General features: G+C 37.5%; 1 protein-coding gene across 1 annotated transcript in view; it reads right to left on the reverse strand.

Annotated features, from left to right (window-relative positions):
• Positions 1 to 17,157: 17,157 nt before the first annotated feature.
• The window catches only part of SH3BGRL2 (SH3 domain binding glutamate rich protein like 2), a 93,419-nt gene continuing 84,392 nt past the window's right edge, over positions 17,158 to 26,184 (reverse strand). The window contains exon 4 of the mRNA XM_036768819.1: positions 17,158 to 17,368. Within this exon, the coding sequence (XP_036624714.1) occupies positions 17,357 to 17,368 (12 nt within the window). The 3' untranslated portion in view covers positions 17,158 to 17,356. The remainder of the gene's footprint in view (positions 17,369 to 26,184) is intronic.

Consider the following 26,184-nt stretch of genomic DNA (forward strand, 5'->3'; position numbering starts at 1 on the left):
TAAAATAGCCCTTGTCCTTAAGGAGCTAACTGGCATTCTAGTGGAAGAAAGCAGCATATAAAGGGGAGCTGGAAGGGTAGAGGGAAGGGAGTGTTCATGTGGAGATGGCTGAGAAGTGGCATAGTACCTTGGTGATGGGCAAGATGAGGTAAACACTCACCAATCAAAGCTGGGCATCCCAAAGGTAGAGACCAAGTTTCTGTTGGGAGGAACATGAGAATGATGGCAGGCGTGTAGGCAGCATGGTGTGGAGATGGCTGATACCACAAAGACTATCAAATCTAACCATCTCATTTTACAGATGAGGAAACTGAGTCCCAGAGAGCTGACAGGACTTTCCCAAGATCACACAGGTAGTAATTAGAATTTGAAGTCAGGTCTTGCCTTTTAAAGTGTGTGCATTAGGTCCTACTTCATAAGAAAGATGCCCTTTGGGGAGATGTGAAAATTCTGTCTCAAATTACAAATGTCCTCTGTACCTATCGGCAATTTAGATGTTGCTAGAACTGGAATTGGGGAAAGCCTCTACCTAATGCCAAGAAATGCCTGTTAAATATGTTCTATTCTAGAATAAATTGCTCTGTTCTGCAGTGGACACACCCACTGTACAAGCTGTTACAGCACATGGGCCTTTGAAAAAGTACATCCCAACCAGCCATTTTCTGATGCTTTTGAATAGGCCCAAGGATATAGTTAGACAAGAGAACATGCTGCTTTTATCACCCACCCACTCAGTATGTCCAAGAAATGTGCTGTACAGCATAGTTAGCTCACTGAGGGCTACGCTGGCAATTGTGCAACAGTTCAGCCTTCTAATAGCAAAGCAATTACCATCAACTTCTCACTTCCAACATAATTCCAATCCAGGAGTGCAATTCCTCTCCTTTGAATAGAGAAAGAATACAAATGGAGGGGGCGGGGGGGGGGGGGGGGGAAGGGAGGGAGGGAACGGGGGAAGGAGAGAGAGAAGAAGGGAGGACAAAAGGAGAGAGAAAGGGAGGGAAGAAGGGAGAGAAGAGGAGAAGGAAGGAGGAAATACTTAAGAAATGCTTACTATGTGCAAGGCATTGTGCTAAGCTCTCAAATACAAAATACAAGAGATACAGATACAAGGGGGAGAAAGAGCCTTTGTCCTCAAGGAGTTTACCTTCTAATAGGGAAAGAAAACACAAAGAGAAGGTGAAAGGTTGGGGGTGTGTGGGGAGGAGTAGATTGAAATCTGAGAGTCAAGAACAAGGCTAGGAGGGGAATGAAGGCCAGCCTGGGAACCTCCACAAAATGCAGGCTCCAAGAGGAACTCCCCAATGGGAGAAGAGGAAAGGCCTTACAGAGTTCCAGGTTGAAAAGGCCACGAGGATAGCCTTGGATGTTGCAGAGTAAGGAGGTCCCAGGCACTTAGGAAAAATATTCCAGGAAGCAACAGCATGGTTTTGAAGTCTGGGCCAAGAACAGGGCTGGGAGGGGAACATGTGTTTGTGAAGGCAGGGAGGTAGCACAGGATCTGGAATGAGGAAGACCTGAGTTCAAATACCAATCAGACACTTAACTATGGAGTCACTTACACTTATACAAGTCACTTAATTTCTCTTAGCTTCAGTTTTCTTATCTGTCAAATACATTACAGTATTGTTGTGAGGATCAAATGATAAGTCAAATAGATGGAAAGTACTTTGGAAACCTCAAGGTGCTAAGTAAATGCTAGGTATTGTGGTTAAATTAACTAAAAACAGGGATTTTAAGAAGCAATCTTGTATTATATCGACCAAAATTTAAACAACAGGCATTAACCTATATAAGGGAAAAGAAGAGTGGACATCAGACTCTTTTCATTATGATCCAAGAATTTTTGCAGATATGATCAGTGGGGTCAAATGGATGTTAAGACTTTTAGTAGTTATTATTATGATTGGCATTATTATTAGCAGTTTATGTCTAGGCCTGTTATTCTATCAGTCTGGGGAGTTCTGGTATTATCAATAAGCAAATAATCGCAACTTGTACTAGTCTTAGAGAACTGCCTTGAGTACTAAGAGGTTAAATAATTTGCCCATGGTCAAATACATCTAGCATGTTTCAGAGGCAGACCTTGAGCAAGTGTCTTCCTGTTATAGAAGAAGCCCTCCTATCTATTACACCACAACAGCTTCTTTTTACTTAAATACTAAGGAAAATGACTTAAGGGCTGTTAGGTTTATCTGTCCTGTACATGGCTTTTCAAAGACTTACAGAAAGCACTGCTTATCCCAACACAATTCCACCACTGAAGCAAAGGAGAAGCCAGCTTCAGGCCCTGCAGCAGAACCAATGCTGACCTTGTTATATCCCTGATCCTGGGATATAATTTTTGCCTAACACCTAACAAAAGGATCTTTGAATCAGAAGGGACTTCAAAGATCTTCTAGTCGAGTCAGTGCAGGGAAGATATTTCAAAATGCTTTCCCAGCTTCTGTTTCAATGCCTCCAGTAATGGAGAATTGAAGATTATTGCTTCCTTTGGAAAGATAGAGCATATTTTATGCTATTTAACCCCAGCAGGGTCTAGAAAGAGATAATAATAGCTAGCATTTCTATAGTATTTTAAGGTTTGCAAAGTGCTTTACAAATATTATCTCATCAGATGCTCACAACAACCCTGGTAGGAAGGTGTCATTATCAGCCCCATTTTTACAGATGAGGAAACAGACACAAAGAGAGATCAAATGACTTACTCAAGGTCACACACCTGCTAAGCATCTGAGGCAGAGATTCAACTCAGGTCTTTCTGACTCCAAGTCCAACCTTCTATCCACTATGCCAACCTAGCATTCTGTGTGAGTCAATCAGTTAAACATGACCATGGAACCTGAGTTTACTGATAGGAAAATCAAAGTGGAAAGTGATGATTTCTCAAGGGTCAAGCAAGAAGTTAGGAGCAACACTAGTAGAAGGATGGAGTCTAAGAGATCACCCTATGGAGGAAATAAAGTTAACTTTCAGTCTATTTTTCTTATTTATTTATATTAGAATATAAGCTCCTTAACCAAGCTTGGCCTCTGGAAAAAAGAAGAGTTCAGAAAATTATCCCCTCCCTTCTTTGCAGAGGTGAGAAATTATGGATATGGACACTGAATTTACTGTTAGACAGAGACAGCTCATTGGTCAGTTTTACTGACCCACTTTTCTTCTTTTTCTTTTAAATTCTTTGTTACAAAGAGAAGGGAAGAAGAGCGATTTATTTGAAAATGAATGTGAAACCAAAACAAAAGGTATCAATAAAAGCAAGCTATTTTCTTGAAAGAAATTTTTAAGCTCCTTGAGGGCAGATATTGTTTCATTTTCTTTGTATTTTCAGAACCTAACACAGTGCCATGCATAGAATATGCATTTTAAAAAAAATAAATCTTATTGATTCTTTTTGTACTGTCATTTCAATAATCCCATCCTAGACCATACTCTTCCTTGTGAAAAACAAAAATCATTAACCAAAAAAACTCATACAGTGAGTAGCTGCATCTGACAGCACGTACAATACTCAGTCCTTGTAGTCACCCCACCATAATGGAAGAAGTATGTTTCATTACCTTCAGTTACTCAAATTTTTACTTCCCTTAAGTGATATTTTCACTTGTATTGTAGTCACTGTAAATTTAGTTCTTGGTTCTGCTTAATTCATTCTGTATCACTACATATAAAACTTTCTATGTTTTTTCAGAACTCTCTGAATTTAACTGTAAAATAATATTTCATTACATTCATCATACTATGACTTTTAATGTTTCTCAGAATTCTTTGAATTTATTTTTAACTGTAAAATAATATTTCATTACATTCATCATACTATGACTTAAAAATCCATTCCCCAATTGATGAATGCCTACTTTGCTTCTAACAAATTTCTAAGAGGCAGCTAAGTGGTGCAGTGGATAAGAATGCTAGACTTTGGATTAGGAAGACCTGAGGTCAAATATAGCCTCAGATACCTCCTAGCTATTTGACTTTGGGCAAGTCAGTTAACCTCTGCCTCAGTTTCCACATCTGTAAAGTGGAGATGATAATAGTACCTAATTCTCAGGGTTGTCAGGAAGATCAAATGAGATAATGTTTGTAAAGTGCTTTGTAAGCCTTAAAGCACTATGTAAGTGATAGCTATAATTATCAGTTCTTTGCTTCCATAAAAAGTGCTGGATAGTAATTTTTTTTGCATAATTCCAAAATGATAACCAGAATAGTTGGACCACTTCACACCTGCACTAACAGCTTAATATTGTGCCTGTTTTCCCACAGCTCACATAACACATCTGGATCAAAAAGCAGGTGTGGATCTCTATGAGATCCTCTATGATCTCATATTTCTCAATCTATACTTTGTGATATGTTGGAAACACTTCTGTGTAACACATATAGGATGTGTCCAAATATAGCCCTCAAATCCGGCATAAATCAAACTTTAGTATTGTTATTTGAATTAAACCCTTTATTTTTAACTTTCATAGGAAATAAAAATATTTTTCAATTGTCTGTAATTATTTTTCAGTGTATACGATTATATACATTTTTTCCCTTTCAAAAGAATCTCATTTTAGGAAAGTGAGAAACGTTCGGGGGAGTGGACCAAAACAGTAACTGTATGGATTATATTCTCAAATGAAACTTTTCAGTACATAAGATAGCTGAAATTATTCCATCAATTCCTGGCATTGTTTTAATCTAAAACACACTATTGAATGCACAATTATAAATTTCCCCAGTGAATCATTTCTTTAATTTTTTTTGTTCCATATTTTGTTTTGCTTTGTTCCATATTTTGTCTTCCTTGCCCGGTGTCAGATGAAACTTCAGGACTGTTTTAATCTGAACTTCTCTTATCATTAGTGATTGGTAGCAGACGGTCCCTTTGCCATTTGTAGTTTGCAATTCTTTTTTGAAAACTGTTAGTATCCTTTAACCCCTTATCTATTGGGAATGGCTATTAGTGTTATGTCTTTTAATCGATTTCCTACATATTTGGAATATCAGACTTTATCAATGATACATGATGGAAATAGTTTTTATACTACCATTTCTCTTCAAATTCTGTTTTCATTTATTATATTCATGCAAAGTCTTTTTAAACCTAGCTGAGCAGCTAGACGGTGCAGTAGATAGAACCCTGGGCCTGGAGTCAGAAAGACCTGAGTTCAAATGTGGTCTCAGACATTCAATAACTGTATGTCACGAGGTAAGTTACTTAATTGCTGTTTGCCTCAGTTTCCTTATCTGTAAAGTGGGGATAATTATAACACCTACCTCCTAGCGTTGTTGTGAGGATTATAAATGCCATACGTTAGCTATTATTAGTCAAATTATATATTTTTATCTTTTGTGATCTCTATCCCTTCTTTAGTTACAAATTTTTCCTATAACAATAGTTGTGGAAGGCATCTCAACTTCTCTTCTAATTTTTTATGGTGTAACCTTTTGTATTCAGGTCACACACTCATTTTGAGTTTATTGACTACATGGTATAAGGTGTTAGGAAGTTAGTTAGGAAATCCTCCCAAAAAGGAGTCCTTCTCTCAGTTACTTAAGTTCTTGGATTTATCAAACCCTGGGTTGCTGTTATAAATTGTTTCTTTTTCTTATCATCTGCACCTGTTCTTCTTTTCTGTGTTTTTCAACACGTACCAAACAATTTTGAGGATAGAGTAGGTATTTAGTAAATATCTGTTGAATTAGCTGTCAAGTAACAGCCTTTTAAAAATTCTACCTTGAAGTATGTGAAAGAAGAGGTTTAGAAGAAGCCATACTAAGTATAGAAAAGTCTGTGGAATGCATATGTGTAGAGGTTCCCAAAGTAAGGAATACTGCACCTTGGAGGATGCTGAACAATGGGGGGGGGGGGGGGCTAGTAGCCTAGGGTGCAACTGGGGGCATTGAATAAAAATAAGGGGGCAGTGGAAGCATAAGAAGAGAAGATATGAAAATTTTGAAAACCCGTTCATACATATTTTATCTGCTGTGTAACACAGTTAAAGTCATAGTGATTACATTATTTCCAGTATAAACACACAAAATGCAAATTATAACCAATCAGTGGTCATCTGCCAACAGGTCTTAACCAGCAAGTGTTGGCAGGCGAGCATGTCACGCATTGTCGGGCAGTCCTGCATGCGTGGGCAGGAATATGTGCGTGTGATGACTTGCAATGACTCAATATTGCATCATCAAAATTTCAGTGCAGGAAAAAAAACCACCAATTACGATAAATTATTCAATTTAAGATGTGTCATTTAAAAATGCTTTATATTTTTTTGAAATGATGCAAATTCCCTGCCCCCCCCCAAAAGATAAAGGGTTAAAGATTTCCAGGGGGATGCTCAGCAATATTTTTGAGGGGGTAGTAGGCCAAATACAGATGATTTGGCACTAAGGTTATCTGGTTATTTTTTTGCCTTTGATTCTTCAAGGATGGTCTCTTTCCTAGTAGGGCATATGGTAAACTTTATAGTGAAAAAATTCTTTGTTACTGTAGTTAAATCATCATCAGCAATTGTTTTCCAGTTATGTCCAACTCTTTGTGGGGTTTTCTTGGCAAAAATACTAGAGTGGTTTGCCATTTCCTTCTCCAGCTCATTTTCCAGATGAGGAAACTGAGGCAAACAGGATCACACAGCTAGTAAGTGTCAGATTCAAACTCAGGAAGATGAGTCTTCTTGACTTCAGGCCCAGCACTCTATGCACTGCACCACCTAGCTGCCCAGAAGGGACCACAGAAGCCATCAAATCTAACCCCTTCATTTTCCAGATGAGGAAATGGGAGCTAAAGAGAAGTAAAAAGACTTGTTAAAGGTGATTGAACTTGCAATTGTCTGAGGTGGGATTTGAACACTAGTCTCCCTGACTCTAAATATAGTTCCTTATCCACTGCTCAACGCTGCCTCTCTGAGATATTTTTTTACCTTTCTTCCAGATGGCAACTCTGACCCCAGCTCACAGAACCATCTTCTGATCCTCACTCACTGTGTTTGGGAAGGTCCTTCCCTTGCCTTGTCTTTCTAACACTGACCTCCCACACACCCACACCTTCAACCCGGGGCAGGGGGCGTTCACACCCAGAATTGCACAAAAGTCTGCCTCCTCTCTACTGCCTTTCCAAAGGGGACAAGGAGCCAGGACAGGCATTTTTCATTCTAACATTTTTCCACCAGCTAACAAACATCCTCCCTCCCCCTCCTGGAACCAGAATGGGGGAGGGAAGGGATATTTCCCTGCCTCTGCATTTCCTGGGAAGCCTAGACTCTGACTAGAAAGCTTTCTTTGGCAAGTCCTTCCTCTTCCAAATGCATGTGAGGGAGGCTATTTCAAATCAGCAACAGAACATTAGTAACCACAGCGTTACTAACCTAACGGAAGACCGTGCGCATGTGAGTGACTAATAAATAGTTTGAGATGATGATGAAAACATTAGGAAAAGCAGCTTTTCATCAAACTTAAAATACACGCTCCACTAAAATGATTTGTTTCAGGACGACAGCTGTCCCCTTGATTACCGTCTGCCTGACTACTACCCAATTCCACTTATCATCAACCTGTCACTTCGCCTGCATCTATCCAATTTCAGTTTAAAGAGATCTTCCGTCCTTCTTGCTGCAAATGTGGCTGTTTATTCATTTTCTTGTTCTGCCACAATCTATACCTGCGGAAATGAGTCCCCCTGGAGATGCTTTCCTTGAAGGTGGCTTGTTGCTCTCAGTCAGGGAGTGACAGGGAAGGGCTCCATCTTTTCCATTCAGTCACTGTCCACAGTTTGGGTCTTGTAGTCATTTTGTCTGCAAATACATATCTTCAAAGATTTTGTTTGCATGGCCTATCCAGGGCTAGAATGGAAAACCTGTCAGTGTTATTTTTTTTTCCATTTCTAACTGTGATGGGATAATAATGATAAATATTAGGCGCCTCAAAAAATATAATAACGTGAATTGAAGTTCGAAACACAATTTCTTCTGATTCCAAGGCTGTCTTGAAAAGTGGAAGATAATGCCTTTAACATTACTTCTGCTGTTAGCCTTGGTCAGGGTGTGGCGACAAGGGGAAAGTGGTCTCTGGGTAGCTCACCATTAAAGATGAAAGACAGGAAAATGACAAGTACGGTCTAGGATCACCCAGGTGGCCCCAAATTATACAGCATTTAGGTCTGAGCTATAAAGAAGACAGTCCCTGGACTCTGCCAGACTGGGCGGTGCTTATTTCTGGACCTAGCTAAGATTGTGCAGCTTGTTAATACTGGAGCCTCGGTGATGTCACCGGCAGACAACATGAAACAAGCTGACAGGAAGGAAAACAAGAGAGCTGGAAAACCTGAACTCACACATTGAAGGCTGAAGCAAATTAACATATACTGGTTTGTGTGCATTTGAATTTGACAGCTTTGAAACATGAGCTGGTGAAAGGGGAAAAAAGAAGTCAAAAAGTCAAGCAGAGACTCGAAGGCAGGGTTGTTCACTGGCATCACAAAACTTAAATAATTCAACTAAATTCCATTCAGCAAAAATTTATTAACCACCTACTCACCATTAAGTGCTGGGAATACAAATACAAAATCCAGAGCTACGTGACTGTAGTTAGAAGAGTTCGGATTACATTTACCCTACCTCTCACCTTGCCAGGATCATAAAAAACCTGTCAATCTTTTATTTGGGGGAACCCTCATTTTAGGTGGAACCCTCAGAAAAAAATAACATTGCCAAGTTATTCTGAACTATTCTAGCTTCCCATTCATTGTGGTAAAGACCAAAATCAAAATAAAATCCCCCTCCCAACCTTCTTCATATGCTTCTGGTTATTTTGACCAGGAGAATGGGTAGCAGTGATTAGTGACACGGCCTTTCCCCAGACACAGGGAATCCATATCTTAAGAATTACAGAGGAATTATTCTAGGATTATATTCTTCTGTCCTGCATACTATTAATGGTGTCTGAAGCTGACCTATTAAACACATTCCTCTCCCCTCTCCCCCTACAAAAAAGACCCCACTACGATTGGGCCCATGAGCACTAAGTGATTCATGAGAAGGAACAAATGTTTTATAAAATAATGTAAAAACCAGAGTACTGAGTTAGAATTCAAGGAAACAGGATATATAGACAGCTGTCACATGCTATAAAAATACACATGCATCACTTGTTTACACAGGAGAAAAGGGAGATCTCGATTCTCTTTTAAAAAAAAAAGAAAGAAAACCTGCCATAAGCAACTACAGCAAGAAAACCCAAAACCAGAGGGGCATTTTATCTTGGCAGTTGCACTAGAGAATTACAGTCCAGAAGATATTTCCCCACCTCTTCTAGTGGAAGCATTGATTGAAGAAGAAAAGATCCCATCAAAACACATGGTACAGGCTTTTAGAGGTATTTATCTTTCTATTGTAAATTCAATTTTAGAGGTTGGTAGAGAACTTTCACTTATATTACCCAAGTGATGGATGTTTCTATCTTTTGTGTACTGAAGTTCTCTTTGTGAAAAAAGGCTGCATGTGGAGGATTTTAGTTTTAATTCGGAGTCAAATTCTTCCATTTTTTTTCCTGTTAGTGGTTTTTATAGTATCCAAACCAACAACTATAACGGGACACTTTAAGGTTTGCAAAGTGCATTATGTTATCTCATTTGAACCTCACAACAACCAAGGAAGATAGATGCTATTAGTATCCGCACTTTATAAATAAGGAAATGTAGGCAGAGAGAGGCTAAGTATCTTGCCCAGGATCACCCAACTAGTAGGTATCTGAGGCAGAATTTGAACTGATCTTCCTAATTCCAAAACTCCATTGTGCCACCCAACTGCCCCTTCATTTCTCAGGTACCCACCATGTATAAAACAACTCTCTAAGTCAATAAGCGGTAGAGAAGGTTCTGACTTGGCATCTGTAGAGTAACTATACACACCAGGCGTTCCCCAGAAGCTATGAGCTGACAACTGTGTGAGCTATGAAATCACAAGTCTGGTATTACAAAAAATGTGCAAGGCACTCAGGATACAAAGAAAAAAACAGAAAACAGTCCAATAATAGTGCAAATGATAAATAAAGAAAATAGCTAACATTTATATAGTGCTTTAAGGCCTGGAGTGAGATAGATATCAAATCTTATATAGATATCTCATATCTATATCTATATCTACATATATAGACCTTATATCTAGATAGATATAAAGCTATATCTCTACCTATCATCTCATTTGATCCTCATAACAGTCCTGTTAGGTAATTGCAATTATAATCTCTGTTTTATAAATGATGAATGATAAACGAGGCTGATACAGGTTAGATGATTCACTTGGGGCCATAAAACTACTAAGTATCTGCAGGAGAATTTGAACTCCTCTTCTTGACTCCAAGTCCAGCATTCTATTATTCTGTAACAATATAAATATAAAACATCTGTGTTCAATTTTATCATTAAAATAGTATGTATATACATATATATATACACACATACATATATATACATGTATATATTATATTCTCTCATTGCATTGTGGCATATACACACAAATATGTGTGTGCATATATTATATATACTTCCATTAGAAATATTCAGTCCCACAATGAGCTTTCAAATACCAGCGTCTTAACTTTGCTACAAATATTGACCCCTTGTGTCAGTAAGTTCCACAGAGCATACAACTTCCATCCAGTTTCATATCCTTGACATAAATTAACCAATGATTAACTAATACACTAAAGCATGCTGTGTACATAAGAGGCATTCAGTACAGTGTTTAAAGACTTTCAGTTGATTATTACTAAATTACGTTATTTAAACTCCCAATGATTTAAGGCAAGAGGGTCTTGTGACATGGCCTCACTGGCAGTCCGGTAAAACTTATGGACCTTTTCTAAGAATCAGGTCTTAGCATGCATAAATACATAGGAATACATATATAAAATATAAAGGAAACAGATATTGAAATAAAGATGCATTTTTCCCCATCCAAGTTCAAAGACCCCCTGAAATCTACCCAGTGAACCCCAGGTTAAGAACTCCTGCTTTAAGCAAGTACCTTCCTCATGGTCTTTTAATGTAGAAGAAATACATATTGCCTATTTGTGAATCTTCCTGCTGTTATATGCCCAGCATGCATGTGGGCATGTAGCAAAGGTGCATAGACACATACTTCTAGTTTGTACAAAGATTTTCTTTCACTGAAATTCAATAGCAGCAAATCAATTTGTAATTCTAATGGCTTGGATTTCTAACAAAGAAATGAAAGCATGAGCAAAGGCCCCGTTCTGTCTTTCAAATACACTGACTACTTCCTAAGCACTTAGAGGACTGAAAATTAGCATCATTTACAAATAATATAAATTGTTAGAGAGGCTGTATGACTGTAGGTAGAGGGCCGGGCTTGGAGTCAAGAAGACCAAGGTTGAAATTCTGCCTCTGAAATTTACTAGCCCTGTGAACCCAAGTTTTTTACTTTCAATGAGCTACGGGCATTGCTCTAAAACTTAAGCTATAGATCGATTAGAATCTGATTTGGAGAAATAAGTTCCTATATCAACATATCAGGATCCTTGCTATATACTGAAACGTAATTTATTTTTTTAGTTAACAAAAGAAATTAATTTCCTTGGCATACTTGTAGAACTCATTTTAACACAGTGTTTCTACTAGAAATGTTATTCTTCTGATTTCATATTAGAAAATAAATGTTCAATTCCTCATTTCCGAGTAGCAACAAAAATAATAAACTATCTCCCTTTGGCCTGGATTTTATAGTCTGATTTCACTTGGAAAAACTGGGCCATGGTAGTGATCACATATGCCTTAGTGGTTTTGGTGTCATCTTGTATCATTAAGAGTATTATGAGAATTTATTTCCTTTTATTAAATTTTATTATGCCATTCCTCCTGGAATATTTGGCTAACTGAAATGTTTCCTGTTCATATTAACTTTATCTGCCTAAAACCCGACTCATGGAATGATAGTATTAAGGGAAGACTTTACTTTCCTGAGATAAGAAACCAAGAGAAGAGGAAGGAGGGAATACAGTATCTACAAAAAATTTTAAACCTTGCCGAAGTGATTTAGCTAACTCAAATAATGGAATAATTTCTCCAATAATTTGGCTATCTTTGTGAGATGCAAATCTCTCCCCCTCAATTAGCCTATTACTTCTTTAGAATGTAGTCTTATAGTTTTGGAAGTGTAGGACTTTGTAAACTCATTTTTAAAATCTGTAACTTAGTCTTTTTACTAACTGGTTCTTAGTTTGTTCAACCTTAACTGAAGAAAGCACAAGATAATTAACATTTGACTAGGTCTGTGTGATCCTTATGGCCTAAGAGGCCATAAAGATTGTTGTATGTTAAAAAAAAAATTTCTCTGTCTCGCTGACATAAAATTTCTTTATAAAGTCATTGTCAGAAACTCCATTCTTTATTCAGTGTTGTTTTTCTAAATCCTAAAACTACGCTTAAGAATAATAAAACCTAGGTTTTTACCTCTATAATTTCTGCATTGTGAAGATTTATTTGGCCACAGTTACCTATCACACAAATTGAATTGAGAGATATTTCTCCCATAACAGTAGCCTTTTGGTTAGTTCCTTTCCCTGTCTGTGATTCTGAGGTAGTGAAGACATGACGAATCTTAAAACTTTGCTAACCTCCTCCTCCCTCCCCTACCAAGATTCATTCCCAATAGAATGCATGGTCCTTGAGATTGTTTCATTTTTTGTCTTTGTTATCTCTAGCACCTAACACACAACAGTAACTAGCATTTAAGCTAGTATTTATATTGGCACCTTAAGGTTGAACAAACAAGTTTACATGCTAACTCATTTGAGCCTCAGAATCACCATTCTACAGATGAGCAAAGTGAGGCAAAGAGATTAAGCGACTTGCATACAGCTAGTAAGTCATACAGCTAGTTAAGTGTCTAAGGCAGGATTCAAATATAAGTCTTCCTGACTCCAAGTCAGTATGCTACCATTGTGCCTCCGAAACTGCCTTCATCCATTCACTTGTTGATTGGTAAGCTTGTAAGTTCATAGAGAGTTGGAAGGGACCTTTGAAAGGCATATGGTATAATCTCCTCATTTTACAAATGAGGAAACCGAGACCCAGGTTTTGCCCAAGGTTACATGGAGCTGTTTTCATGACACCACAATGCAATGAGAGAATATAACTGAACAATCTATCAGTGGCTGTAATTGAGTGATGGGATAAATTTCAGGCACTGCTACCCTTAAAGGGACACGTTGAACAAAAGGTACTGCATATCTCATAAAGCTAAGATTTTCCTTGGTCTCTGCTACCTGGATATGTGAAGGATGTGTGATTTCATCAACGTAGGAGAGTCTTGTGTATAGGAACTCCCTCTGCTTCTGTGGATCAAAATCCTCAATGACTCATGTATCATTCATTTAGCAGAGAAGTCCTAGGAACTGCCTTAGGAACACATAGTTTAGTAACATGTCGAGTCTCACTTGGCTAGTGTCAGGCCGAGGATTTGAACCCTAGTCTCCCCAACTCTGAGCCCAGAATTTCATCCACTACTTCATATTGCTCTCTTAACCAGAAGGAAAATACTCACCAACTACACAGCATCTGTGTGCTTAGGCAGCCAAGGAATCACTGATCTAAAAACAGAGGAGTTGACACAATTACTGCTGCTTTGCGCTGTATGGATTGAGTTTTTTTCTGAGATAAGCCAACCTTTTTTCCCAGGGTCCTATTCACTGACTTCTCCTTTCACTGCACTGTTTGTATAACTGAGTCTTTAGCATTTAGGCTACTACATGCATGTGGCTCGATCTTTAGCATTTAGGCTAAATGCACGTGGCTAGCTGAAATATGGCAGACAACCAGATCTAAGCAGAAGTTTTGCTTACAAAGCAAACTGTACAAGTGGTGTAGGGGGTGAAAACTGTTGGCAGGGGGACACTCCCTATTTCAATGTATGTTTTAAAGCAGCTCACATTCTTTTGCTGCTAGATTTACCACCAGGTATGCAACTTATTTTATGAGTAGGCAAACAAAGCTAAAGCCGGCAATAGGGGCTGCAAAGCAGTATGGAGAGTGACAGTAAAATGAAAAACACTTGTAAAGAGAAGTAAAAACAGGGCCTGTTGTTTTCTATAAAAGGAGCATATGGTCAGTTTACCTTGCTATATTTTTAAATCATTATAAAGAAAATGTCCAACTATGGATGCCGAACTGGAATTTTTATTTAAAAAAAATCTGAACTCTGTTTTGGAGTCAAAGATAATTCTTCTTCTTGTCTGTTTTGATTAACGCTTAAAACCTGTAAGAAACAAAAATTTCCTTAACTAAATATTCTGTTTAACATTCTGGCAGCAAAAGAAGACTCTAGTGCATCTGATTAAAAGTCACACAATTTGATTTTTCTCCATCAAGTTTCTTTTGCCCTAAAATTGTTTCCAACAGGAACTCACTTGAGAATTGTCCTTTAATGAGTGTCTTAGCATTTGAAATTTGTAACTGCAGTTCCCATAATTATAATTCTTCCACAACCTTGGTTTTCTAAGACGTTGGCCACCACAATCCCATGATAATTAAAGTGTTTCATCCACATCAAAGTTGGGTCTCTTAAAATATTTCTTTTTCTTCAAGGGCCAGCTCAAGTGCCCCTTCTTCGATGAAGCCTTCATTGATTTCTTCAATAGATGATGATCATTTATTCCTCATATTTCTTATAGCACTTTGTCTAGCATACCCACTTCTGCCCTTATCAGTCTACCTTGTGATATAAATATTCACAAATGTATTTTATTTCTGTATTGGACTATAAACTACTTGAGGGCAGGGACGATGCTATTTTTTCATTTTATTACCTTCATATTTAGAACAGTAGTTTGTCACACAGTAGGTGCTTTAAAAAAATTATTGAATTTAATTGAAAGTAAGAGGAAGAAGGTCATTATGAGAGTGTCATTTGGTGGTCTGGTTGGTCTTAGACTATATATGTTAAATAGCTATTGCATAGACACAAAGTTTAGGTACCATACATACCCTAAAAAAATATGTTCATCCCTCAATGGTCTTAATGTAACGTACTTCCAAAAATTAATTATTCACTGTAACTAATGCACTACCTGATCTACCTGCTTTTACTATTTAATTAACAAAGCAAAGGATGATATTACATGTCAAATGAATTAAGGAAAACTCTCTTTTAGTATGAACATGCCAGACTTACTATGGGAAATTAAGAATTTGTAGGGGAAACATCTAATCTGGGTCACTATTTTTTCCAGTATACATGCCATTGGTCCCAAAGCTCTAAGAACCCAATCTCACCCTTGTCCTTCAACTTCACCTTTGTTCTTGCTGTCGTTTGCAAGGTTTAATGAAATGGAGTATAGATTAAATCCTATTACATCCAATAAAAATCTCTTCACACAGCTTCAAAATTTCAGCACAGGCCTTATATATTCAACTAATACTCAATTAGACAAAGTCCCTGGACAAGCCGTTGGAATTCATAGTAATAGGATTTCACCTTTACCCTACTAGTTGCCAACCAACCAATGACATGCAAGCTTCCAGACTAACCTTTTTATTCAGAAAGATCCCGGATGAAGTCCCTAGTTTTTATGGAACAGAAATGAATACTGAATTTTTCCTTTTTTAGTTAAAGAGATAGACTACAAATACTTAGTCCGAGAGTCTAGTTTTAGTCTTCACTAAGTTCTGTGAAATGCTTCCCATTGAATAAATCACACAGAGACTTTTGAAACAGACTTGGGGGTATTTCTACCGCTCTTTCAATTTTGTATATACTTACTGCTCACAATCCCAACTATGTCAGTTCTCTGGGAGTAGGCCTAATAGCTCAGATAGTCCTGGACATGTGTATGTAAGTAAATGTGTATGTGTGTATCTGTATGCACATCAAGGAGTTTTTCCAGAGTGCTCTGAGAAGATGCCCTATGCAAAGAACATGCCCGTGCAGGGAAGTCCCATATTTAGCTCTCACATACTATAAAAATACAAGTTGTTTACACTAAGAATACTAAGATACAGAAAAGTACATCTATGCAAATGGGAGGACCACCTTATAAAGTTTGAGCAGCTGCTCCAAGTGGGAGTGAAAGGCTATTGCATGCCATAAAGCAATTCTCTTATAAATGCATAGTCTGCAGACTTATCCTTGAGGGGAGGATTAGTAGGAAAACTGTATTTATCTGCATTAAGTTAAAATGCTTAAATTTTTAAACTTGGTTAAGATTAGGGTAGGGCCCAAGAGAAGCAGGGTTAGAGGAAAGGTTACCAGAAAGAAATATTTACTTATGTAGAGGTATTAGTATCATTTAATATGACTCATCTATGGGTACACAAAATATATCTAACCAAGAGCTCCCTTTTCAAAAAATATAATCCCTTTACAAGAGACAAGAAGTAACTATTGGGGAGGGGTACACTAAAAATATATGTGGCGGTATATACATATAGATCTGTGTGTGTATAAATAAATATGTATATACACACATATGCAATACATCTCTGTAGTCACAGAACTTTCAGATATAAACCAAACAACTTTCTTATAAAGTTTTGATTCCATTAGTACATGGCCTTCACAATTTAAAACATCTCTGTCAAGCATCTCATGGCATTTAAGTGGAAAAGTTCTCTAAGGAGGAGGAAAAAACAAACCCAGACACTTTCCAAAAAAATCATTAGAGTTTTCAATACTCTAGCAAGATTTTCCTCAATTCAAATCACTTGTATGTTTCACTGTGATAATAAACTTAGGATCATTATAGTCTGAAGAGCTATTATTACAGTAAGCAGGCTATAACATCAAAGGTTATATTTATGTGGTATTTACAAATAGCAGAAATATATCATCATTCCTAGTTATGAGCCATTTTTCTTCATCACCCTGCTTGTTCTAAGCATCATTTTCTCCCCTTCCTGGCTCAAGAGATGCAAATGTCCTAATAAACTAATTTCAAGAACATGATCTGGGCAGCATTAGCTTAAAGGAAAGCATGTCTAACTAACGTGGGTATACACTGCAATATAGTAGGGATGCTACATTTATCATCTGGAGAGTGCCATCCACTTATCTTTGAAACTATGAAGGAAGACTATCAGTACCCAGTAAAAGACTCCCCCAAGACATCTCATCAAATGTAGGTAAATCGGAAAATAAGGAACAATCCACCATATGGCCAATTTGATTTATAGATTTTTGTAATGCCCAGTGGTCCCACATCTTTGGAAAGCACTTCTTCAGTGGCAAGCAAAGTGCTGATGATGCACGTGGCCTTTATCACAGTGATCCATTAGGTAAGCAGCTGTTTGCTGAGCACCACACTTGCTCTTCCAAATGTGCTTCTGCCCTCTTAAGTTTTCTTTCCACTCTTAGGGCTCTGCCTGGATGTGAAAAGAAAGCAAACACAGATAACCATGATTTGTCATATTCTGTTGAAATACAAAACAATCCTTTTCCATCTCCAACCCACCATTTTTTCTCTGTGATATTGGCAGCAACTTTTCATGGCAGGAGGTGTTGTCTTGGATGAGAAGATGATAAATTAATCAATTAGAATTTATTAAGCTTACTGTGTGCCGGGGAATGTGCTTACAGAGACAAAGATGAAAGAGTCTCTGCCCCCAAGGAGCTAATATTCTATAAACTAATTCATGAGGTAAAACCTGAGTTTTGTAAGCAAAAGGAAAAGGAAAGAAAAACGAAGCATTTCTGTAATTCAATTCAATTAAACAAATTTTGATTTACTAAAACTCAGTAAGATAAAATTAACCAGTCTCCAAATGGCCTAATCACAGTTCATGTTTCCTATTAACGGGTAAACAATTATAGTACAGAGAGGACCAGTCTTAGTATCAGGAATAATGACATATACCAACTGTGTGACCCTAGGTAAGTAGCTTAACTTCTCAGTGCCTCAGGCAACTAAAGCTCCAAGGTATAGATGAGTTGCTGTTCTGTATCCATGCAGATCAGCGTCCATGTGAAATGAATGAAATCACAAGTTCAGACCCCCCTCCAAATAAATGCCAAGAACTAATCATGAAGACAAAGCCAAAAACAATTCAATCCTTTCCCTCAAAGAGCTTATATAAACTATTGAGAACAACAGACAAATGTTTGCCCCCGTAAAATGTGCCATGCCTATGTTCCATTATAATTCCTTTCCAGAGATTTTTCTTCATGGATGTTGATGTATCTCTAGGGCCTCAGACTATAACAGGACCTCCTACAGTATCTTACTTTATCAGCCATCTGTTAATCCTCGTGTTCTGGTTAATGGTATCCAAAGCTGAAGCAGGGTTGTAACGAAGGGGCAAGTTTTGAAGAAGGAAGTGCTTTGCTTTTAGAACTTCTTCCTTATTTAAGTCTGGATGTCAAAGCCCACTGTCCTTAAATAAACAGAACTTAGGTTTTTTTTTTTCCTTTTCATTTGTCTTTCATTGGAAGTGTGAAGGTTTCTCTTCTATTCAGAGACCTGGAAAGTGAAAATTAGTACTTCTTGTGGCTGTAACACCTACTGACAGGGTTGCACAGACTGCTATGAAGGAAAGGAGACATTTTTAGAACCACCCTGCAGGTATCCTAACATAATGGAATAAATACATTTCAGTACTGCTGTAAAATGAATTCCCATTAAATCTCTTTTCTATTTGGTTTCCATAAAGAATTAGAAAGTAACATTTGCCTGGAAAAATTTTGTTACCTTAATATAATAAAAATCTTATATAAATCTGCAACAAATAAGATTTCTAAAAGCAACGCTAAATGGGGCAGTTAGGTGATGCAGTGGATACAGCACCAGCCTTGAAGTCAGGAGGACCTAAGTTCAAATCCAGCCTCAGACACCTAACTCTTACTAGCTGTGTGACCCTGGGCAAAGTCACCACTTCTATTGCCTCAAAAAAAAAAACATAAAGAAAAAAAAAGATGTCTTCTATAATGTATCAGTAATATTAAAAATATTAACAACTATACTGTGCTAAATAGAAAAAAATACAAAATAAAAATAAAGCTTAGCACCAAAACTGGCAGACTAGATGTGTTTTACTCTACACTACCCACTCACTGTTCCCACTATTACCCAACTTCAAATCACTTACTAATTCTAATTTTATATCCAAGTGAAATTGTATAATTTTTTTTTTGCTTTATACTTTTCTCATCATTTGAATTTACTGTCTCTTTTACTACATATCTAGAAACACCTATATAATTTGTTATAATTACAACCACAATGCCTCAAGAAGTCTTCCCCACCCCCATTTCTCCTTGGTGAGTATTTTCTGCAACTTCCTTTTTGAGGAATGGCCTCTCAAAGCCATTCTTCATCCTCTGGACATGATCACCATTTACCACTTTGCCCCTGAGCCAATACCACCTACCACCTGCCTTTTTAGGTCCCTGTTACATGCTATCTCACCCATTAGAAGGGAAGGTCCTTGAAAGCAGTGACTGTCTATTTTTGCTTACATTTGTATTTCCAAAGCTTAGCACAAGGCCTGTAACAGAGTAAATGCTTAATAAATGCTTGCTGACATGACTTGATAATACTGTCAGCTCACTGAATCCTAGAATATCATGGTTGGAAGGGTCCTCTCTGCAATCACCCTGTCCAACCTTTGTTTGAAGCAAGCATTCTCTCTACAAAATTTTCAACAGGTACTTAACCAGTTTATGTCTGAAAAAACCAGGAAGGGAAACTCAGGGCACATTTTATAATGGGACAGTTCTAATTATTAGGAAGTTTTCCTGATGTCAGGTGAAAATATGCCTCTCTACAGCTTTCATCCATTGCTCCTCCTTCTACTCTCTGTGACCAGTCAGAGTAAGCCTTACCTCCCTTCCATGATAGCCCTCAAATACTTGGAAGACATTTATAATGTTCTCCTTTATACGACTGTTTTCCACATTCCAAGAGACAGTAAAGTTCAAGTCTAATCTGTGCTTCAGATTGGAGCCTGCTAGAAAAAATAGTGTCTGACAATGACCGGCATGTAGCAATATAATACATTGTGCCCAACCAAAAAAATCAGCCCAACATCGTGTCCAGTTTGTTTATTTGGTGTTACTGGCTGATAGGCATCTCAGACCTACATGGGCCCGGGCAGTATGGGGTTAGATTGTTTTGTGCCTCTGATAGATTATAAAGGCAGGAGCTTAAGACAATGGTTCTAGCTCCTGATAAGGTGCCATCATTGTTGGGAACCAGCAGTTGATTGGGGTAACCAGAGACAAAGAGGTAAGCCAAACTCTCCAGATGGCAGCAACATCAAGGACAAGAGTTGGTGAAGTTTGGGCAGATACTCTTCTGCAAAGTGCATTTTTGTCTTAATTGATGAAAACTTAAACTTATTAAGCGAGTTTCTATTATGGAAAGGAAGCCTGAATCTGGAGGTACAAATAACTGTACCCTTCAGAGAAGCCCTACTGTCAGTGTGGTACATGAAAATCATTGGGGAAGAGGTGCTACTCCAACCACTGGCCAAGACCATCATGAGAAATGTAAGCTCTGGCCTAAGTCCCCATAGTCAAAATGGTCCGAAATGGATCATAGCACTCAAGTTAGAAGGGCCACCAGAGGCTGTCTAGTCAACTCCCTCATTTTACAATTGAGGAAATTAAGGCCTAGAGAGATTAAATGGCTTTGGATCATAGGGCCATAGAGCTAGAAGGGGACCTCGGAGGTCACATCATTTCATTTCATCATCCAACCTTTCATTTTACAGATGAGGAAACCAAGGCCCTCGGAATGTAAATCACTTACACCCAAGGTCACACGGGCAATAAACATCAAAGCTGGGATCTGAACCCAGGTCTTCTGAATCCAGAGCCAGTGTTCTTTCTAGAGCAATGCACTAAATCTGACAGGATTGCTCCTAGGTTTATAGTAATAGCAGCTCCCTTTTGTAAAGTGCTTTAAGGTTAGTTAACAAAGCATTTTCTGAACAGTATAGAGTGTATTATTTACTCAACTTTACAGATGAAGAAACTGAGCCTCAAAAAGGGTCAGTGACATGCCCATAGTCAAACAACCAGTAAGTTATCAAGGAAAAAATATGAATCCAGGTTTTTTCTGACTACCAATGTGGTGCCCTTTCCACTACTCCGCACTGCCTCCCAATAAATAGTGGAAAGGGTACAGAAGAAACGTGAATATTGTATATTGCCCTCATACTTCAAAGAGAGGCATGTGAAGATATAAAAAATATTTTGTGTCACAATTCCCTTAGGCAGTGTGGTGAAACTTACGGGTTCCTTCTCTGAATAAAATAAATTACATATTAATAATAAATTACAGTTATTGATGTATTTTTTTTTAATTCACAGATGATCCCAGGTTAAGAACTCCTGATACAGGGGGATGAGGGAAAGGAACAAGTATTTATTAAGCTCCTACTATGTGCTACACACTGTGCTAAGAGCTTTACAAATATTATCTCACAACAATCCTAGAAGGAAAGTACTATTTTTATCTCCATTTCACAGTTGAGGAAACTGAGGCAGAAGTTAAGTGACCTGCCCAGGGTCACACAGCTAGTTAGTGTTTGAGGCTGGATTTTAACTCACATAGTTCTAAATTCAGGCTCAGTGCTCTATCCACTGTACCCCCTAGCTACCTCTGCTAAGGGGCAGAAAGACAGTGCAACTGCGGTTAATTTTTCTGTGTTTTTTGCACTTTCATACATGGATACTCAAGTAGATCTCAGATTGCAAAGTGAACTGAAGATCATATTTATATGTGCATACACACATACGTATACGTATATATAGGAATAGGTATACATACACTTATATTTGGAACACACGAGTGAATTAGATTAAAATGTATTTGTAAAAGCACTTTCTTCTCCTCCACAAAGACCACTCATCGATCTTCAGTAGCTTCCTCTCGTTCAGGACAAAATAACAACCCATCAGCTCAGCATCTGGAGCCCTTCACAATCTGGCCCCATCCTCCCTTTGAGCACATTTCATTTCAGTCCACGCACCAAACAAACTGGCCTCGCTGCTATCCCCAAAGGTAGCACCTCATCTCTCCCCTGTGTGCCTCTGTGGAGGCTGTCCCCCAACACTGCCTCTCCTCAGCCTCCCAGCATCATTAGTATCCTTCACCACTCGCTTAGTTGTCACCTTCTAAGGGCATCCTCTCCTGACCCCCCTAGAAGTTACTGCTCCCTCTCTCCTCACATTATCTTTTTATTTATATGTGTACACAGTATTCTCCCTAGTACAAAGGTCCCCAAGCTCTTTTGGATCATACACCTCAGAAAAAAATTCTGAGTATACACCACTAATATATGGACATTTGTTTATGTATTATATATATGTACTACTGTACATATATATATAATGTACACAAAATAGAAATTTTAAAAGAATGTGATAAAGATAAAATAAACAATATTTTAGAATTTTTAAAAATTTGTTGCATAGGGACTTGACATAGTGATTTCATTTGTGTAAGGAACTCCCAGATAAGGAAACTTCATCAATAAATAAAGGTTGGCACCTTCTTTGTAACTTAAGAGTCTCAGATTCTAATGAAGGAATTTGGTTTTTATTCTTGTTTTGTTTTTCCTGATTGGGGTGGGGGCAAGCTTGAGAGGCAGAGAGAACTGATTTCTTACCCGGAAAAAATTTCATTTAAAAATGTTTATATTTTTAGAGACTTGCCTAGAGTACTAAGAGGATGAGAACTTGTCCGGGGTCACAGAGTCAGTAAATATCAGGGCAGGACTTGAATGGAGATTTTCCCAGCACCCAGGCCAGCTCTCTATCCACTACGCCATGCTGCCACTCTGCCTTGAACATAGTAGGTAGTTAGTAAATGCTTACTGAACTGGATTGTCGAATTGAAGTTTTGATCTTCTTTCTTAGTGGTTTGTTTTGGATCCTACACAAAATGTCATAGGAACCAAAATGGCACAATTTTAAGACTCCATACGTAAATATATTTGAGGGTTATAACTTTCAGACACCTAGACTTCTCTCTCCATATATGAAAAGAGAAATCACTATCACTTTCAATTTGCATATCCTATGGCTTCTTCTTAATTACCTTGCAATGGGCTTGATTAATGAGTCATACTAAAGTTTCCAAAGAAGCCAATTCTGTCAATTTTATTGATTCATGGGATCCTTTTTAATCCCATCTCAGTGTATCTTAGAATTTAATACACTTATTCTAAAATACTATAATAATGATTTATTCTATTGTCCCTTTTTGTCCAAACTGCCTAGAAATCACTGCTGTGAAATAATTTCTAAAATGGAGACAAAAGGCAAAATTAAAAATGAAAATCACTTAACAACATAAAAATGAACAGTTATATAGGGGGGAAAGGTGATTTTTTTTCTGAAGAGAAGATATACATACTTCATGTAAGAATAAAGTATGATATGGTATTTATTAATCCCCAGCGCCATGAATAGTTCACTCAAAAAATAATAAATGACCCACGTCATTTCCAGACCAATTTCATGTGCCAGATTATTGGAAAATTTCATAAAATAGGATGGCTGACATTCCAGAGGAATCAGATATTCATACTTCTTTTTCCTTTACCTTCCCAGACAAACTTCTATTGGCCTAAAATACTGTTCAATATGGTCATAAATCAACACAGCAATATAAATTTCCAATTTCTTCTAATTTGTGAGATAATTTTTGACAGAAATGTATCTGATGAATAAATAAAGTTAGCCTTTACATTTTCTAAGGAATTACAAATTCCTTTTATCTTTGGGGAAAATGAGAACCAAGAATAGTAAGTGCTTGTGTCCTCTGATGAACTTAATGAGCAATGAGGGTCATTGGGTCCATTTATCTTTGTGTCCTGTACATTCCTCCAAGGAAAAAGGGGTTGCTAACCTATGACCTTTGGGGCAAGTGAATACTCAGCCACAGAATTTGTGACAAAAAGAAAACCGCAAATTCTTAAAAGAGCAATTTCTGGAGGATTCAGAATAAGGACAGGTAGGATTCAATGGTCTAATATTTTGAAGGGAAGTCAGCTCAAGAAAGATGAAAAACTCTCAATAACTAAATTTCATATTATTATAACTTAACTAATGACAAATAGGAAGACTTTCAAGAACCATGGGAAGACTTGTATGAACTGATGTAGAATAAAATCAGCAGAACCAGAGGAATAAGTTCTATGGTTATCAAAATAACATAAAGGAAAATGATACTTGGTCTTCTAAGAAATGTGTCAGTAGCACCTTAACTACTGAGGACAATATTTTTTTTTCCTTTTAGGCTATTTTCACGGCAATAAAAAAATCAAAGAAAGGATTGGACTACTGCTCAAGGTGGACAGGAGGGTGAAAATGGGTGGTTTGGAGTAGGCTAAAGTATTCAAATCTTATTTTTCTTCTATCTTTTTTTCTTCCAAGGAGAATGATGTAGCAACTGGGAAGGAAAGAACAAAATTGGTAAGCAAAAAAAATGGAAATCCAAAAAAATGAGCAAGTTGTTTGACAGTATCAAAGTGTCTTTAACAAGTTCAAGTCATCAGGTCTGAATAAAGTACATCCTAGATGGCTGAATTGCCAAGAATGGTTTTTGAAGCTAAAAAATGGGAAAGATGCTTTAGGTCTAGAGAAGGGCAAATATCCTGATTTTTTTAAAAAAAGAGAAAGGAAACAGGCGACAAACTATAAACCAGTAAGCTTCATCTTTATTCCCTAAAAATTCTATAATACTTTTTCTATTTTCTATTTCTATTTTATATTTTATATAATGTTTAAGAGGATGGTTTGTGAGCACTTAGAAAGAGAAGCAGTGATCACTAAAAGGTACATGGCTTCATTTAAGAACAGGTTATGCCAGACTAAATTCATCTCCCTTTTTGACAAAGTAGATAAGAGAACACCAGTAGATCAGAGATGAAAAACATTAGTAAACTAGAGGAATGCAGGAGACAGAGTTTCCCCAGATTTTATCAAAGCATTCAACAAAGTCTCAGATGCAAACCTCCTGGACAAGATGGAACGACATGGACTAGTAATAGTATAGTTAGGCAAAAAGGGGCTCCTTTTTTGAAAAAAAAATCTCACTTCTCTTTCTCCACACTCTTGTTGGACTCTCCTCTCCTGTCCTGACTTTGAGAAAACAAGATGACTCAAAAGATGGAAGAGACAACTGACATATCAAATAAAAAAAGTTTGGTCCAAAAAGTCTTGACAAGTCAGAACAATGAAACTAATCTACTAAGATTAAATTTAATAGGAACAAATGAAAAATTTGAACTTAGGTGCAAAATATCAACTTTACAAGCACAGTACAGGGGAGATGTAGCTAGAAAATAGTTCCTGTGAAAAAGATAAGGGAATCAAAGTGGAACACAAGTTCATTGATTAATCAACAATGTAGCATGGTAGTAAAAAAAAAAATCTAATGTTTTCCTAGACAGCAGTAAGAGAGCCTTAGCGTCCAGCATAAGGGAGGTAATGGTTCTCCATACTCCACCCTGGTCAGGTTAATCACTTTAGGGCACTACATTTTTAAAAAGATATAAACATAATAGAATACATTCCAAAAAGAGAGTGACCAGGACAGTGAAATGGCTTGACTTCATGCCATACAAGGACAGAAGGAACTGGGGATATTCCACTTGAAAATGACAACAGTTGGTGAGGGAAGGGGAGGGAAAGTGTTAGCTGTCCTAAGTAGCAAAAAGGTTGAAATGTAAATGAGTGCATTAGACCTATTCTGTTTGGCTCCCACAATTCATTCTCTCTTTTTCATCTTTAATCTTTCCTTATCTACGGGTTCCTTCCCTGATGCCTACAAACATGCCCTGATATCCCTCATCATTTAAAAAAATAAAAGTAAAACTCTAACTTGTCCCTAAAGTCACCTTAAGCTACTATCTTATTTCTCCTCCCTTTCCAAGCCAAAGTCCTATAAAATTTTTTCTTCTCGTTACCTCTACGTTCTCTCCTTTAATCCATTTCTCAACCCTTTACAGTCTGGCTTCCAGCCTCATCACTCGACAGAAATTGGCCTCTCTGAGAGTCTCCTTAAATTGCTAAGTGGGATGGCCTTTTCTCAACTTTCTTCCTATTTTATCTTTCAGATGCTTTTGATGCTGTTAACTACCCTTTTCTGGAAACTCTCTTATCTGGGTTTTCCTGACAGTGTTCTCTCAGTTTTTGTCCTATACAACATCAACTGCTGAGTCTCCTTTGA

The sequence above is a fragment of the Trichosurus vulpecula genome, chromosome 7 (assembly GCF_011100635.1).
Source record: "Trichosurus vulpecula isolate mTriVul1 chromosome 7, mTriVul1.pri, whole genome shotgun sequence".
In the NCBI taxonomy this organism is placed as follows: domain Eukaryota; kingdom Metazoa; phylum Chordata; class Mammalia; order Diprotodontia; family Phalangeridae; genus Trichosurus; species Trichosurus vulpecula.